The following is an 18483-nucleotide window of genomic DNA, read 5'->3' on the forward strand; positions in this document are numbered from 1 at the left end:
TATTTTACAAGTAATAATTTGAAAAAATAAGATTTTGTATCAACATATTTGTGTACGAAGACAGTTAAAACTTTTTAATATATTTTATAAGTACATATCTTTCATATGAAACATACTTTTTAAATGTAATTTTTTTTCCACGAATATCATCTCTACATATTACTTATTCTATGTCCGACAATCAAAACCAAGGCCGACCGGCCATAGATACCAGTAGTTAAAACAGATTACATATCAAAACGTGACTTGAAGGGAACGAGTTCTTTATTTACATTGATTCAAGAATAAAGTGTAGAATTAACTTATTATTATGAAACCCTTGATAAATAAAATAGAAACATACTCCATCGTCTTGAAATTGACGCCTGACTTATACGAGGCGTTCCAGCTTAGTCCTCAGGGGTAGCGGCGCATCTGCCGACCTCAGGTAGGAATATCTAATCCTATCTGGGGTTGATTACAGATGCCCATGGGCAGTAGCCACTTACCATCAGGTGGACTGCATGTTCCTCTGCTACTCCTATATTATAAATAAAGGTACAGGAAAATGTCATATGAACCTAGGCTAAGTTTAATATATCACAAGTTCACAACTCACAATACGACTCCGTTCACAGTTCAGTTCAATCGATCAATTGAGTGATGACGTACTTCCGGTTTACATTCGACTCTGATCTGTTTGAATGAATCACATCATATATTTCCGGTGAAACGTTAAATGCTTTTTTTTAATTTTCTTAAAAATCTTTCTGACAAAGTGAATATTTTTTATAAAATGAGTAGAGACTACCTGAGATCGGCCACAGGTGCGCCGCTACCTCTCAGGACTAAGCTGGAACGCCACGGAAATGACACCCTTACCACACACTTCAAACCAGAACACAGCAGCGGTTAACTCTGCTGTTATAACAGAAATAGGTGTGGCGGTGGTGCCGCCGGAGTCGAACCAAGGTTTCTAACAAGGTTTGTACCACCTACTTCTAGAGTTCCGTGCCCAAAGGGTAAAAACGGAACCTTATTAGTAAGCGTCCGTTGTCTGTCAGGGGAAAAAAGGGGGTCTCCATACAAGAAACTGCTATTTTTCTGCGTTTTTCGCTTTATTTCATAAACTTTAATAGATATATACAGTTCTCAATGAATTTACTTCTGTGGCTAATATAATAAATAATAACAAATACTAAAAAAGAAATGAAAAATTTTGCCAATTATTATACAAATTTACATAGATTCGGCCACAAATTCATCACTATCTCTTAAGACTAAGGTGAAGGTAGGAAGTAAGGGAAGGAAGGAAGGTTTAAGTTGAAGGTGGTAGAACCCTTTGTGGTTCGACTCCGGCGGCACCACCGCCACACCTATTTCTACCTAATAACAGCAGTGTTAGGCGCTGCTGTGTTCCGGTTTGAAGGGTGTAATAAGGGAGACTTTTCCGAGGCATTCCAGCTTAGTCCTCAGGGGTAGCGGCGCATCTGTGGCCGACCATAGGTGGGAATATCTAATCCTATCTGGGGTTGATTAAAGATGTCCATGGGCGGCAGTAGCCACTTACCATCAGGTGGACTGTATGCTCGTCTGCTACTCCTATATTATAAAAAAAAAGACTAAGCTGGAATGCCTCGGAAAAGTATGTCTCCCTTACCACACCCTTCAAACCAGAACAGCAGCGCTACACTGCTGTTATTAGGCAGAAATAGGTGTGGTAATGCCCGGAGTCGAACCACAGAGCGTTTTAACTATCACACCTTTTAAGGTATACAATATGGAAGATGTGTTTATATTTTGTCATCATCAACCCATTACTGTCCCACTGCTGGACACGGGTCTGTTCTTAGAATGAGAAGGATTGGGCCATAGTCCACCGCGCTGGACAAGTGCGTATTGGTAGACTTCACATACGTTTGAGATTTTTTTTTATAAATCTCTCAGGTATGCAGGTTTCCTCACGATGTTTTCCTTCACCGTATTAGCAAGTGATAATTAATACGCACATAATTTCGAAAAATCAGAGGTGCCTGGGATTTGAACCTCGGACCCGTCGATCGAGAGGCCGAGTTTCTTAACCACTAGGCTATCAAAGTGTTTATATTTTGTATTATATTGTTGGGGGTATCTCCAATGAAAGACTTGAATCCAGCTAGTTATTTTTAATCAATTCCATGACCTCCACAAACATCGTCCTTGACATCTGCCGTTTCCCGCCATAATCCACTTTTGTTTTTTTAAATCCCGAATACAGCGTTACAGCCAATTTAAATATGTGGCCAGCATTATTTTTCGAGTGAAAGGTTTTAAACTTATTTTAATTTTATTTATTTTTATAATGTTAAACTAACGCAATAAGGTATCATAATAAATGTGACCTTACAATACCGAATAAAAAGTAAATACAATGTAAAAAGTAAGTACTTATGTAACTTTTATTATAAGATATGTTTTTTTTAAAGACGTTAGCGAGTCTGATTTTGATCTAACTTATTTGTAATGTTGCACAAACCTGTAATTTAAGTGTATATTTTAAAACTTTTTCTGATTGTTATATTATTATTAGCTGACCCGGAAAACGTTGTGTTGCCATATAAATATAAAAATGTTAAGGGTGAACAACTCTTATCACTTGATGAAAAATAGACAGTAGCCGATTCTCAGACCTACTGAATATGCGTATAAAATTTGGTGAAAATCGGTAAAGTCGTTTCGGAGTACGGTAACTAACATTGTGACACGAGAATTTTATATATAAGATAAGAGTCATTTTATGCACTTAGTTGGTTCCTTATTAAATAAATAAATGTATTGTGGTTACGTAGATATTATATATCATATAATCTTATTTACATGTACCATGATCCCATCATCGCATAGGGCTTCACCTTAACAAACACCATTATATGACTGTTTGCACAATCATTTACCTAAACCATAATATCCTAGGATACTATGGACGCTTGAAATTTATACAGAGTCCATCCCAAACTCGTCCGCTCTGAAGTTGCGAGCAGGTGTAGTCATACAATTTGCTATGACGCGATTCATTTCTATATTCAGAGCGGACTAGCAGTTTTACGCGGAAATAAATAGATGAAAATAAATAGTCGCCGTTCAAGAAACCGCTATATTTCAATGTTTTAGCTTCTATTGAACTGTAATATACAGACATCTAATAACAGCAGTGTTAGGCGCTGCTGTATTCCGGTTTGAAGGGTGTGGTACAGACTTTTCCGAGGCGTTCCAGCTTAATCAGGAGTAGCGGCGCATCTGTGGCCGACCTCTGGTAGGAATATCTAATCCTATCTGGGGTTGACTACAGATGTCCATGGGCGGCAGTAGCCACTTACCATCAGGTGGACTGCATGCTCGTCAGCTACTCCTATATTATAAAAAAATATTTTTTCAAAGTGCTTTTACGTCTATGGCTTCTAGGATAACAAATAAAAATAACAAATAAATGAAGATTTTGTGATATGGAATCCTCCATGTATTAGTTCAACTCTCTCTTGGGAAATTATTTCGACGGATCATTATCATATTTATCATCATCATCAACCCATTACTGTCCCACTGCTGGGCACGGGTCTCCTCTCAGAATGAGAAGGATTAGACCATAGTCCACCGCGCTTGACAAGTGCGTATTGGTTGACTTCACGTACTAAAAAAACTTTTAAAATACTTTTTTAATTTAGAAAAAGTTTTCAAAGCTATGTAGGTTTCCTCACGATGTTTTTCTTCACCGTTTAAGCAAGTGATAAATAATAAAATTCTTACTTAATATGCACAAAACTGAAAAATCAGATGCATTTTTTTTTATAAATCTCTCAGGTGCGCAGGTTTCCTCACTATGTTTTCCTTCACCGTTTTAGCAAGTGATAATTAATACGCACATAATTTCGAAAAATCAGAGGTGCCAGGGATTTGAACCTTAACCACTAGGCTATCACTGCTTTGGACAGATATAAAAGCATATTTTGAATTTTTGTAAGTATCGGCCCTGTGGCGCAATGGATAACGCGTCTGACTACGGATCAGAAGATTCCAGGTTCGAATCCTGGCAGGGTCGTCAAGGAAACGAGAACGTCAATTTTTTAAAACTTATTCATTATTTTATTATTATATTTTTTAAGTCAAATCTCTTGAATTTTCGACTATTTTTATTTTATTTTAATTTTTATTTTGTGTACACAGAGACACAATTGTTAGAAACCTATTCAAATTATTTCATTAATAGTATTATTTTAATTAATTATTTTGTGTTATTTTCGTAATGTGTTATTTTTATATTATTAAGTTCTTATAATATAATTAATGGCAGTATGAGTTCGCATAAAAAAGGAAAAGAACGTTCTTGACGTTTGAGCTGTATTTTGCGCGGGAATAAAAAAAGTTGTAAATTGGATCGTGAATGGATCAAGAAATAGTTTTATTGTTTTACAATAAATAAAACATTTAAAAAATATAGTATAAGTGACTACTTTTTTTAATAATTGCCCATTTTTTCGGCTATATTGCACAACTTAATCAAATGAGGCATCTGTTAATTACGTGATTACGTGTCGGTTTTCCAAAATTGTGAGATGTCATAAGATTTAGGTCAAACCCTCTCCCCCAACCCCTAATCTCACGTATTTTGAAGATGTGTGTTACTAGCAAAGATTAGTAAAGATACTTCGCCGCCTTGAAATTGAATGAAGCCACAAACAGCTTATTAGTTAGTTCTTTTTTTTAATTCTTGACAAATAAAAACATTTTTAGATAAATTTTACGAATAAATAAGTAATACTGCGTAATTTACATAATAAATAAATAATTATTTCAAATATTTTAGGGACATTTTAGCACGGAGACGTGGCAAAACTTTTTTACGCAACTATTTCAATTCTCAAAACTGGGTACATTTTCTTGTTAGGAGTGAGTAATCTTTACTTATCTATGGTTACTAGTGTAAATACGCTGGACTGATTCTAAGAGAGTCAGATCGATCAATTATAATTTGCTTTAATTCTGAAGGAAAACAAGACGAAACCTGGAAACCTGAAAGATTTATAAAAAAACAAAGGTATATGAAGTCTACCAATACGCACTAGGCGAGCGCGGTGGACAATGGCCTAATTCATCTCATTTAGATTTTTTTGTTCTTAAGATTATAGAAGCAAATTTTCTCAAGTTTTCTTCACTTAGACAAGTGATAATTAATTTCTAATACATAACAAAAAAATCGAGGGTGCCTGGGATTCGAACCTCGGACCCCTCGAGAGGCTTCAACCACTAGACTATCACATACACACGGTATAGTACGTATGTATAGTCCGCGTTAAACTGCTAGTCCGCCCTGAAGTTGCGAGCAGGTGTAGTCATATAATTTGCTATGGCGACGCGATTCATTTCTATATTCAGAGCGGACTAGCAGTTTTACGCGGACTATACTATACTTGTCGTATACGTAAGGACCTCATCAGGACAATTTACTGATAGCGCACAATTGAGAGAACAATTGGTTCTATTTGTGGCCCACGATACTCATACTTAAATGTTATACCTAGACCCAACCACGCGGCAATGAAATCAGCTGTTGATGTGAAACATCTATAGCCGCACGTAAAACCGATTTCTGGCGTGGCGACGCATGCCGTGGCGTCGCCACGCTATACGATTGTATATATATACAGTCTATATGCAGTAGTGTGTACGGTGTGGCGACGCGTCGCCTTGCGCAATCAAATTCAATAAATAGTCATCGTTATCTGGAAAAAATCGTAATATTTTATTTTATCATTATGACATATTTAGTTCCTATCACAATATGTTCTTTTCTGCATACTACTTTTACAAAATAATGTCGATGTTTCACATCTGACAGGCGTCCCGTGACGGCTCACATTTTTTTTAATGTCGCTAATCCCACACGGGTACTGGGTTCGAAATACAAACGAAGTAGAAATAAATAGTTTCGTACTCAAAGGGTAAATGGCTTATTCGGAAGGGGCGGTCCGCACCATACCTGATCCTGGGGGCCCCAAACACCGTCTAAAAAATGTCAGGACCAAAGAGTATGAAATGTGTAAAAATCAGCGAAAATGCTTTTTTGTATTTGTTATTTAATGGGCCACAGAAGGGGATTACGAAAATTTTAACTATCTAAGTGTCTACGGTACGCGAGCCCTCTTCATTTTCAGCTTTTTTTATTTTTGACGTGACACCGTCTTATAGTCTTATAGCAGTGATAGCCTAGTGGTTAAGAAACTCGGCCTCTCGATCGAGGGGTCCAAGGTTCAAATCCCAGCATGCACCTAATATTTTTCAAAGTTATGTGCGTATTACAAATTAATTATAACTTGCTAAAACGGCGAAGGAAAACATCGTGAGAAAAACCTGCATACCTGAGAGATTTATAAAAAAAAATCTCAAAGATATGTGAGTCTACCAATACGCACTTGTCCAGCGCGGTGGACTATGGCCTAATCCTTCTCATTATGAGAGGAGACCATGCCCAGCAGTAGGACAATAATAGGTTGTTGATGAACGTCTTATAATTCGATGGAGCCGGCTGCACGCACCAAAAAACATGGCTCATGCGGCGTTACCTCGCTCTGAGGCGTTACATTTAAGGCTTGAAGTGCAAGCGAGAGCGCGGAACGAGCGACAAACAGGCACAATCGGCCTCCGCGTTCGGCAGCGTTCCATTGTGATTTCCATTTACCTTATCTATATCCATACAAAATATCTATAAAACAAATAAAATTAAAATTTTCTTTTGAAAAATGCAACCATTCCATCAGTATTTTCTTATGACGTTGTCACGTTCAACTATCGTCAGTAAACCGACTTTACAGACAACCGATTTTTTTTAGTATTCGTTGTAATACCGGCCACCGTTATATACATATACGTATATATATATATATATATATATATACGTTATACTCTGTAAAAAAACCAAGTGTCTATTCGTACGGTTCCTGAGAGACCCCTGTGACAGACGGACAGTGGGGGCTTAGTAATAGGATTCCGTTTACTCTTTGTATACGGAACCAAACAAGGTGTCTCTAACCCTTCGCATTTGAGAACTGATATCGGAAGACAACCATTAACCAAACTACCGTACTACTTACATAAGTAATGGGCCTGATATGATGCTTCCTACAACGCTAACTCACGTGTCTACACCATATGTATCTCTCGTATGACATGCCACGTGTTCACCGCTGCTGTGTTCTGTTTTGAATGTTTATGTATATTTGAGCCTAAAGATGCAGACGTGCTACCTGATGGAAAGTAGTCAACGTCATTAACAGCCCATTACTGTCCCACTGTTAGCACGGATCTCCTCTCAGAATGAGAAGGATTAGGCCATAGTCCACCGGGCTGGCCAAGTGCGTATTGGTCGACTTCACATACCATTGAGATTTTTTTTTTATAAATCTCTCAGGTATGCAGGTTTCCTCACGATGTTTTCCTTCACCGTTTAGCAAGTGATAATTAATTTCTAATACGCTTTGAAATATTTTGAAAAATCAGAGGTGCGTGCCTGGGATTTGAACCTCGGACCCCTCGATCGAGAGGCCGAGTTTCTTATACACTAGGCATAATGTCAACGTCGCCTATGAACATTTACAACATCAGAGGAGTCGCCAATGCATCGCCGGCTTTGAAGGAGAGCTCTTTTTGCACCTTTTTTGTAGAGCCCCATGTCATAGCGCTCCGGGAATATCTCAGAAGTTCATTCCACATCTTGCATCTTGGTGTGTAGTAGTCAAGGTGGTAGAACCCTTTGTGGTTCGACTCCGCCGGCACCACCCCCACACCTATTTCTACCTCATAACAGCGTGAAGCGCTGTGTTCTGGTTTGAAGTCTACCAATACGCACTTGTCCAGCACGGTGGACTATGACCTAATCCTTCTCGTTCTGAGAGGAGACCCGTGCGCAGCAGTGGGACAGTAATGGGTTGTTGATGATGATGATGATGATATTTGTATTTTCTTTTCAGACGATGGTGTGTTTCTTCTGTTTGGAGCACAGCCACCCTGGTGCTGCATAGGTTGATGACCACACCACTACCACCTTCAACAGGTAACCTTAAATGGTGGTAAAACCCTTCATGATTCGACTCCAGCGGCACCACCGCCACACCCATGGCCTTTGGCAAAGGTAGATCTCCCGATTAGGTGATCATGCCCGGATAGCGGCCGTGCTCCGACAGTCTCAGTTCGGAGCTTGTATATATGCAAGATGTTTAGAAAACTTCGATAGCGTGATTCAGAATACTCGTGGCGCCATGTCTTGACGGGTATAGTCGTCATGCCTAATAACATCAGTGTAGCGCTGCTGTGTTCTGGTTTGAAGGGTGTGGTAAGAGACATACTTATTCCAGGCGTTCCAACTTGTCCTCAAGGGCAAAACGCATCTGTGGCTAACTTCAGGTAGGAATCTAATCTTATCTGGGATTGATTATGTCCATGAGCGGCAGTAGCCACTTATAGTCCGCGCCAAACTGCTAGTTCGCTCTGAAATAGTTGCGAGCAACGTCATACAATTTACTATGGCGACGCGATTCATTTCTTTTATCAGGTGGACTGCATGCTCGTCTGCTACTCGTATATTATAAAATAATAAAACTTATTATAATGGGAAACAGATGTTATGACACACAAAAGGTTAATCATCTTTTCCAATATTGTTGTACAAATGAAAAACTTTTATCCATAATGGCATATCATTTTGTATAAAAATATGTTTACTTGCAAGAAATATGTTCATTTATTTTCATTGTATTGTTAAATAAATACATTATGTATGGACCTTAGTAAAAGTCAGTGTTTCTCAAAGTGGGGCTTGACGTGACCCCCTGCAAGTCGCACGCATGCACGGAGATCCCGGAGTCCTCTTCGCAGCGGTGAGGATGACCACCGGGGTTTTAATGCGGTAAAAATCCCACATAGCCCCGTGTCGCTCCCATTACCTACCTTTACCTTTTAAAGGTACCTTTTAAAGGTACCTTTTAAAGGTTTCCCCCTCGTCAAAAAAAAGGGATAAGATTTCACTGGGTCAAGAGAGGTCGCGAAATTTGCAACTCGAAATCTCTACAAAAAGGATAAAAGAACGCTATATATTTTAATTTAACTCGAAAAATACTTTTTTTGCTATGAAATCAGACCAAATTAAAGACGTTTGGTGACGCAATCGATGTTAAAACACATAATTATGTCTATTATAAGTGCCTAATAATGTATTCGTAATTATGAAAATAAATAAAAATATTATAAGGATTTCGTATTTGTAAGATAACACACGTTAAAAACTGCGGGTAGGGGGCCGCGAAATTCTTATATACTAGGGGGTCAAGAAAAGGTTGAGAGCCACTGGCAAAGGTAATTAAATACGCACATACCGACAAATGACGTCAATATGTGACAAATTGTTACATTAGGTGTTAATTTACATAACATTCTGAAAAATATTGTTTATATTCTAAATAAATGTAATTATAATACATTTTACATGCATGAAATTTTCTTTTTTTTATAATACATATAGGAGTAGCAGACGAGCGTGTAATTCACCTGATGGTAAGTGGCTACTGCCGTATGGACATCTGTAATCAACCCCAGATAGGATTAAATATTCCTACCTGAGGTCAGCCACAGATGCACCGCTACCCCTGACTAAGCTGGAACGCCTCGGAAAAGTCTGTCTCTACCACACCCTTCAAACCGGAACACAGCAGCGCTTAACACAGCTGTTATTAAGTAGAAATACGTGTGACGGTGGTGCCGCCGGAGTCGAACCACAAAGGGTTCTACCACCTTCAATACATATAAGTAATCCGTACTTAAGATACTTGATATAATATCTAGTCGTCAAGCGAAACACATAACAATATGTAATTTACGATGAATTAAATATTATCTGTAATAAAGATAAGTTGTATTGTATACTAGAAGTGGCTGCGGCGTCGCCTGCGTTTTAAAATAATAACATGACATTTATATAACTGAAAATTTGTACCTCCATTGGAATGACAGTAGCGCCATCTGTCGACAATTGTTCGTACCATATCAAAAACCTTCGTGGGCTCATGCACAACGACTTTGCTAAGGATAATCACACGATCAAATGCATGGTTTACGATTCTATAAAGGACATACAGACAAACATTCATTTTTTATATAGGTACATATATATAGATAGATAATGTTACACATGCATTGAAATAAACATAGTGTGGAAACCTAAGTACATGCTCGAGAAAAATCCTAAATATCTTATATATAAAATTCTCGTGTCACAATGTTAGTTACCGTACTCTTCCGAAACAGCTTTACCAATTTTCGCTAAATTTTATATGCATATTCAGTAGGTCTAAGAATCGGCTACTATCTATTTTTCATACCCCTAAATGATGGTTGTTTACCCTTAACATTTTTTTATTTATATGGCAACACAACGTTTGCCGGGTCAGCTAGTAATATTATAAATTCGAATGTAAGTTTGTTTCTTACACTTTCTTGCCTTAACTTTTTTTTTATAATATAAGGGGAGCAGACGAGCATGCAGTCCACATGATGGTAAGTGGCTACTGCCGCCCATGGACATCTGTAATCAACCCCAGATAGGATTAGATATTCCTACCTGAGGTCGGCCACAGATGCGCTGCTACACCTGAGGACTAAGCTCGAACGCCTCGGAAAAGTCTGTCTCCCTTACCACACCCTTCAAACCGGAACACAGCAGCGCCTAACACTGCTGTTATTAGGTAGAAATAGGTGTGGCGGTGGTGCCGCCGGAGTCGAACCACAAAAGGTTCTACCACCTTCAAACCTAACTACATAACCGATTGTCATGAAATTTTGTACACACGTTGTCAGGAGTCCAGAAAAGGATAGCGTAGCAGCTTTTATCCCGAAAACAAGTACCGTTCCCGAGGGATAGATAAAAAGCTGTGACCGTGAGTAAAGCCGCGGGTAAAATCTAGTAGACTATTTAAACACTTAGGTTTTTATTTTAATAATAATTTTGTAGTACTTATATGAAAGTGGTAGAACCCTTTGTGGTTCGACTCCGGCGGCATCACCGCCACACCTATTTCTGTCTCGTAACAGGAGCGTTACATGCATTTCCGGGGCGTTCCAGCTTAGTCCTCAGTGTTAGCGGCACATTTGTGGCCGACCGTGGTAGGAATATCTAATCCTATCTAGAGTTGATTACTGATGTCCATGGGCAGTAGCCACTTACCATCAGGTGTACTGCATGCTCGTCTGCTACTTCCATATTATAATAAGTCTTTCCAGCTCCCTACTCAGTTTTTATAAATCTCTACTTTATTATTACTAGTTCATTTTTATGTTTGTTTCAGCTCCAAAACCACCGAAGCCCCGGCCAGCGAGCACAGACCATCTCCACCCAGAGCCAAGGGTGGACTGCGTGGTCCTGCACACCCCACCTACCCCAACTATTGATGTCATATTCGTGCATGGACTATATGGTATGACGAGCTTTTGCCCGCGGCTTCGCTCGCGTTACGAAGTAATATTTTCATCCCCTATTTTATCCCCTTGGGGGTAGAATTGATCAAAATCCTTTCTTAGCGGATGCCTACGTCATAACATCTACCTGCATGCCAAATTTCAGCCCGATCCGTCCAGTGGTTTGGCTGTGCGTTGATAGATCACTATGTCAGTCAGTCACCTTTGAGTTATATATATTTAGATATTGGTTTTGAAATACTAGATTTGAAAATAGAAGTATTTTATTTTTCTATTTGATGTCGACCACATATGCGTTGGTACGTTCTTATTAGTGATCGAAGGTTGGTACCCCTGAAAACTAGAGCCCGCTCCACATTCTCGCGAGAACGCGAGAAAAGCATGAGAAACAAGAATGTGGAGCCGATACGAATTTCTCGCAAGAATGTGGAGCGGGCTTAACCATTTGTAGTTCGCCTCCGACGATACCGCCTCCACACCTATTTCTGTTATAACAGTAGTTTTAAGCGCTGCTGTGTTCTGGTTTGAAGGGTGTGGTAAAGGAGACATACTTATCCGAGGCATTCCAGCTTAGTCTTGAAGAATAGCGACGCATCTGTGGTCGAGCTCATGTAGGAATGCAATCTTATTTGGAGTTTATTACAGATGTCCATGGGCGGCAATAGCCACTTACCATCAGGTGGATTGCATGCTAGTCTGCTACTCCTACTTTATAGGAAAAAAGTAATCTGTCATTGCAAAAATCAAAAGGAATTTTTATACCATGATTCATTTATAAAATTTAAAGTTTATTAATAAGTAATTTCACAGAAGATTTAATATTTTTTCAGGGTCTTTAGCAAACACATGGCGACAAGGGGAATGGCGGACAAAATATAACACAAAACCAATAAAAGTACCATTAAGACGATCTGATTCTCTACCGAAATGTTGTTACGAAGATACCAACGGACAGACAGAATGTGATAAACATATAGATAATAATGGACATGGAAATGTTGACAACACAAATAATGGTTTAAAAGACGCTCAAGGGAATTACGATAATATATTTAAAAGCAACGAATCTAGTTTCAAGAGCGACGAAAGAAAATTTTACGATGACATTCGAAAGATTTTACCAAAAGATAATGCGTTTATAACTGAAAAATTCTACAATAACACTCTCCTCGACCAAGTAGAGATAGTTGGTAATTACGAAACGCAAGCGAATTTTGTTAAGGACCTTTTCCAACGGGATAAATGTGAGAATGATAATGATTGCCAGTGTGACGTGGGGGTTAAGTGTGTGGGGTGTGGGTGTGTGTGTGACGGTTGCTACTCACCCTGCTGGCCGAGGGACTGGGTGAAGGAGGACTACCCTGGTGCTAGGGTTATCTCTATTAACTACACAAGCGATCCTTATTTGTGGAGGCCGCTCTGGATCAAAGAAAGTAAGAGGTAACTATCATTTACGATAAGTTGATTCTACTTTTAAAGTTTCGTAGGTAGCCTCAGCTCTTTAAATTAATTTTTTGCGCAAGCTTTTAGATGACAAATACAGTAATCCATTAAAAATGTATATTTGAGGTGGCAGAAGTCAGAGGACGCAATTTTTTTTTTTGATGACACGAGGGGGTTATTGTAAAGTTAAATTCAAGTTTGTGACGTCGCATCTCTTGTCTTGTGGCAGTCATTTTGAAAAAGGGTTGCAATTCGTCTCACGGATAATTTGTAAAACATTTACCTACTTACTTACTCTGTAATTATTTTTTGGAAATCTTTGATTTTACTTATACCACTTTTTCGTTGAACCATAATAACAAAATTATTAACGAAAATAAAACAAAAATGGGGGGCAAATTTTCTTTCCCTTATTATTTTCCAAAAAAATGTCTAACGAGCATTATAATAGCGGGGTTTTTCCAGGAATAATTTTCACTACTTTATATTTATGTTATTTTATTTATTTATAAGATTTATAAAATATAAATCTTAGAGACTTGTGGGAAGTTAACAATATTCTCCAGTTGTCATGGGTAGAGAAGAATCTTATTTTCTTTTTTTTAATAAATGCAATTTATATATTTCAGGCTACGACTCCATGAGCGCGCAGAACAGATGATTGCCCAGCTACTGGACTTGGGCGTGGGCAAGCGGCCCATCATCTGGGTCGGACATTCCAAAGGGGGACTGTTTATTAAACAAATTTATTGTGAAGGTAATTGAAAAAGCTAGAGAAGTTTCACTCCTGTAAGTTACATTCCAGTCAAGCAGTGATAGCCTAGTGGTTAAGAAACTTCGCCTCTCGATCGAGGGGTCCGAGGTTCAAATCCCAGGCACGCACCTCTGATTTTTCAAAATTATGTGCGTATTAGAAACTAATTATCACTTGCTAAACGGTGAAGGAAAACATCGTGAGGAAACCTGCATACCTGAGATTTATAAAAAAAAAAATCTCAAAGGTATGTGAAGTCTACCAATACGCACTTGTCCAGCGCGGTTGACTATGGCCTAATCCTTCTCATTCTGAGAGGAGACCCGTGCCCAGCAGTGGTACAGTAATGGGTTTTTGATGAAGTTACATTCCTAGGAATTTAAGCAGCCATTGGTTAAAAAGCCTACTACATAAGTAGGCTTTCTTTTAATAGACTTGGTATAAACCAAGGGTCTGGGAACCGTTACTCAGGGCAGATTTTTCGAAATTATCTACGTATTATAAATATCACTTCATCAACGTGAAGAAAAACATCGTGAGGAAACTTACATCTGTCATCTGAGAAAAATGTAAGTGAAGTCTAACAATTCCTACGGACTTGTCCAGCGCGGTGGACTATGGCCTAATCCTCATTATGAGAGGAGACCCGTGCCCAGCAGTGGGACAGTAATATCTTAAAATGACAAAAATAAATTAACCAAAAATTTCGTTTCAGCATACGAAGCTTACCAAAAACTAAACAAGAACCCAAACAATAACGAAAATAACGAAAAACGGGACCAATATAACCATAACGAATCTAATAACGATAACAGAATTAACCATAACATAGAAAACGTTACAGATAATTCCACGTATTTAAATAATATAGATAATATAAATATAAATACTGATAATGAAGATAATGATATTGAAAAAGAATGTGTATATATCGAATGTAGTATAAAAGAAGCATTTGATTTTACTGACAGTGATATTGACTCGAATTTAAATTTAAATTTAGATTTTAAGCGAAAATTATTTCATTATAATGATGGTGAAACAGAAGATGTTGGGTTTAGTGTTGATGAAGCTGATGATGCATTTATAGAAAATGAAGATGAAGTCAATGGAAATAAATGTAGCGAGAGTGTGAATGAAATTGAGGAGCCATCTTCGAATAATACAGGTAAATAAAGATTTCTTTAAAATTAAAGGATACCTAGTTACTCTTTTAAATATATATACTCGTAACTCAAAGGTGACTGACTGACATAGTGATCTATCAACGCACAGCCAAACCACTGGACGGATCGGGCTGAAATTTGTCAAGCAGGTAGATGTTATGACGTAGGCATCCGCTAAGAAAGGATTTTGATCAATTCTATTCCCAAGAGGATAAAATAGGGGATGAAAATATTACTTCGTAACGCGAGCGAAGCCGCGGGCAAAAGCTCGTTTATAATATAGGAGTAGCAGAATAGCATGCAGACTACCTGATGGTAAGTGGCTACTGTCGTGTGGACATCTGTAGTCAACCCCAGATAAGATTAGAGTCTAAGTTAGAGTAGACTAATCTGGTATGCCACGGAAAAGTATGTTTCAACTTACACCCTTCAAACGAGAATACAGCAGCGCTTAACACTGCTGTTATACCAGAAATAGGTGTGGTGGTGCCGCCGGAGTCGAACCACAAAGGGTTCTACCTTTAAGTTTAACTATCTTTCCAATTTTGCGAATACACATCATAGATTAGTAAAGATTACTCACTCCTAACAAGAAAATGTACCCAGTTTTGAGAATTGAAATAGTTGCGTAAATAAGTTTTGCCACGTCTCCGTGCTATAATGTCCTTAAAATATTTGAAATAATTATTTATTTATTTATTATGTAAATTAAGTAGTATTAGTTATTTATTCGTAAATTTTCTCTAAAAATGTTTTTATTTGTCAAGAATTCAAAAAAAAGAACTTACTAATAAGCCGTTTGTGGCTTCATTCAATTTCAAGGCGGCGAAGTATCTTTACTAATCTATGATACACAGTAAAGTTGATTTATCATAAGAATTAGATATTATATTTATTTCCAGAAGACCAAACTACCTTGCAGTCCCGAGCCAGCCTGTGGTCGAACAGCGCGGGCTTCATGTTCTACTCGGTACCACACCGCGGGTCTCCGCTCGCGGACATTAAGACTCCGATCACGGCTAGGAGTGTGGAGCTCATGGAGATATGTAAAGGTATGAAAAGACCTTAGATAATTAAACAGACATAATTATCTAAGGAAAAGATCAGCTAAACTACCCCTTTTTTATGCTATGGAATGTCGTTTCTAAAACTTGATTATAGATGGCACCACGTGTAGCCTCAATCGTGTTATTAAAGATTTTTAAATACAGATGTTTAATAATCTTCAATATTTTTGTGAAAGCTTCATACTGAGACAATTGATTAATTTATTTACCAACTATATGATTTCAGGTATATCCAAGAAACATCAGAAGTGACTAGAAATAAACTACTAGCAGAAAAATTACCATTTATAATGAGTTACTAAATATTGCAATAAAGACGTTTTCGTACAAAAATCATGCAAAAACTTACTGTAAAATGAAAAAAATTAGTTACCTACTTGGATCGTTTTGCGTTTAAATGCATTTATTACTCTTAACTTAGTTTTTCAATAACCCATTTCAATATTTTAAAGGTTTTAATCTTAATAAAAGATCAAAAACCTAATTAATTAACTCCATATTTTTTTTTTAAATATTATTTTACTTAAGTACTAGAGAACCAATAAAAGATCAAAAACCTAATAATGCTAATAATTAATTAAACGATATGGACAAAAAAACTAAAATAAAATAAAAAAATATGGAGTATTTTGACACATTTTTTTATATTATTTTACTTAAGTACTAGAGAACCAACATTAATTTATTGTTACGTCAAATTTTTAATTTGATATATACAAGTCAATTTATTGAACTCATAGATTAGTAAAGATTACTTACTCCTAACAAGAAAATGTACTCAGTTTTGAGAATTGAAATAGTTGCGTAAAAAAGTTTTGCCACGTCTCTGTGCTAAAATGTCCCTAAAATATTTGAAATAATTATTTATTTACTATGTAAATTACGCAGTATTAGTTATTTATTCGTAAATTTTCTCTAAAAATGTTTTTATTTGTCAAGAATTCAAAAAAATAAATTACTAATAAGCTGTTTGTGACTTCATTCAATTTGAAGGCAGCGAAGTATCTTTACTAATCTATGATTGAACTTTAGACTTATTAACTTCCAGATTGCAACCTGGTCCTCTCCCTGCAAGACCGGTGGATGGCTGCGACAGCGACATCACAGCCGGTAGTACGAAGCCTGGTGGAGACCTGCAGGACCCTCATGTCAGTGTTATGGCTTAGGATCGTCAGCGTGGACTCCGCTGGTAAGAACTGGGTTAATGTATTGATGAGAACTCTGTGTAGAAGTTTGTGCTTGCACGTAACTGTTTTTAAATTTTACTCTTATATTTATGTTTGTATTTCCATGTTATGAAACATATTTTACATTTATTTAATTATTATAAAATAGAAATATGTACCACTATACAGTACACGTATCATAATAGTGTAGCTGTCTTTAAAATAGCGATGTTGCATTATTATAAGAAAATTGAGCTATTATAAACGCCTAGTAACGCCATCTAGTGGAAACTTCGTGAGTTATGTCGTAAGATATTCCAACATGTAGTTTTTCATTAATTTTATTTTTATTAGATACAACAATCTGTTATTGTTTTGTATTTATCTGTGCTAAAATATTTTTTGTACTATTAAAAAGCAAACCTACTGTACAGTCGAAAATTACTTCCTACACTAAACTAAAATTGTAATTATATTTTTAATAAATATTTTTTTCTAACCTACAATATAACAGGTTTACTTAAAAAGCACACACACAGTATTGTTGCACTTTTTAATACTGTTAAGAAATCAAATAATTAATGATTACTTACATCCTATAAAACAAAACAAAGAATATTATGTTTTTTTAACATTCACCATAGATTAGTAAAGATACTTCGCCGCCTTGAAATTGAATGAAGCCACAAATGTTCTTTTTTGAATTCTTGACAAAAAAACATTTTTAGAGAAAATTTACGAATAAATAACTAATACTGCGTAATTTACAATTACAATGTACAATTTACTTAATAAATAAATAATTATTTCAAATATTTTAGGGACATTTTGGCACGGAGACGTGGCAAAACTTATTTACGCAACTATTTCAATTCTCAAAACTGGGTACATTTTCTTGTTAGGAGTGAGTAATCTTTACTTATCTATGACATTCACGTATAAAGCTTTCACTGTCCAACTGTTCAAGTATTTTACTTTTTGGTATTATATTGATAAGGTATGTATAATAGTTATGAATGCAACTAATTGCCGTTTATATTTCTAGACCCAGGTATCGGCGGCCTCTGTGGGGTCAATGTGGACCACAGGGAGATCTGCAAGCCGTCGAGTCGAAGCTGTCTGCTATACCAAGAGCTGATGAGGCTTATGCATGGCGCGCTAAACAAATTTAATGTTAAAACTTAGTAAATATGTTACTTAGGATACTGTTGTTTTATTGATATACCCCTGTTCCAACGCTTGGTAAATGAGGATAAACTTATTGATTTACGGCTGTTGTTAATAATCAATCTATCTGCCTTTCTTGTTATGTAGAAGTATCAAAGGAGCATGCTGTCAACCTGGTATAGTTCGCGCCAAACTGCTAGTCCGCTCTGAAGTTGTTGTGAACACGTGTAGTCATACAATTTGCT

At 37.1% G+C, this 18483-nt stretch overlaps 1 protein-coding gene and 1 non-coding gene across 4 annotated transcripts in view; both read left to right on the plus strand.

Annotated features, from left to right (window-relative positions):
• The window catches only part of LOC140751291 (uncharacterized), a 32669-nt gene extending 14395 nt beyond the window's left edge, over positions 1 to 18274 (plus strand). For 2 of the 3 annotated variants that reach the window (XM_073085185.1, XM_073085186.1), the window contains exons 3-10: positions 7980 to 8062; positions 11346 to 11474; positions 12306 to 12915; positions 13548 to 13675; positions 14388 to 14840; positions 15741 to 15890; positions 16954 to 17094; positions 18117 to 18274. In XM_073085185.1, the coding sequence (XP_072941286.1) occupies positions 7980 to 8062; positions 11346 to 11474; positions 12306 to 12915; positions 13548 to 13675; positions 14388 to 14840; positions 15741 to 15890; positions 16954 to 17094; positions 18117 to 18256 (1834 nt within the window). In that variant the 3' untranslated portion in view covers positions 18257 to 18274. The remainder of the gene's footprint in view (positions 1 to 7979; positions 8063 to 11345; positions 11475 to 12305; positions 12916 to 13547; positions 13676 to 14387; positions 14841 to 15740; positions 15891 to 16953; positions 17095 to 18116) is intronic. The other variant, XM_073085187.1, reaches the window with a different exon arrangement.
• Positions 3982 to 4054, plus strand: TRNAR-ACG (transfer RNA arginine (anticodon ACG)). The gene has a single exon. It is a non-coding gene; the product is annotated as a tRNA-Arg (tRNA).
• Positions 18275 to 18483: the final 209 nt, after the last annotated feature.

This window comes from Epargyreus clarus, unplaced genomic scaffold, assembly GCF_041222505.1.
Source record: "Epargyreus clarus isolate Ecla_fem2 unplaced genomic scaffold, WU_Ecla_fem_2.2 ptg000022l, whole genome shotgun sequence".
NCBI classification, from domain to species: Eukaryota; Metazoa; Arthropoda; class Insecta; order Lepidoptera; family Hesperiidae; genus Epargyreus; species Epargyreus clarus.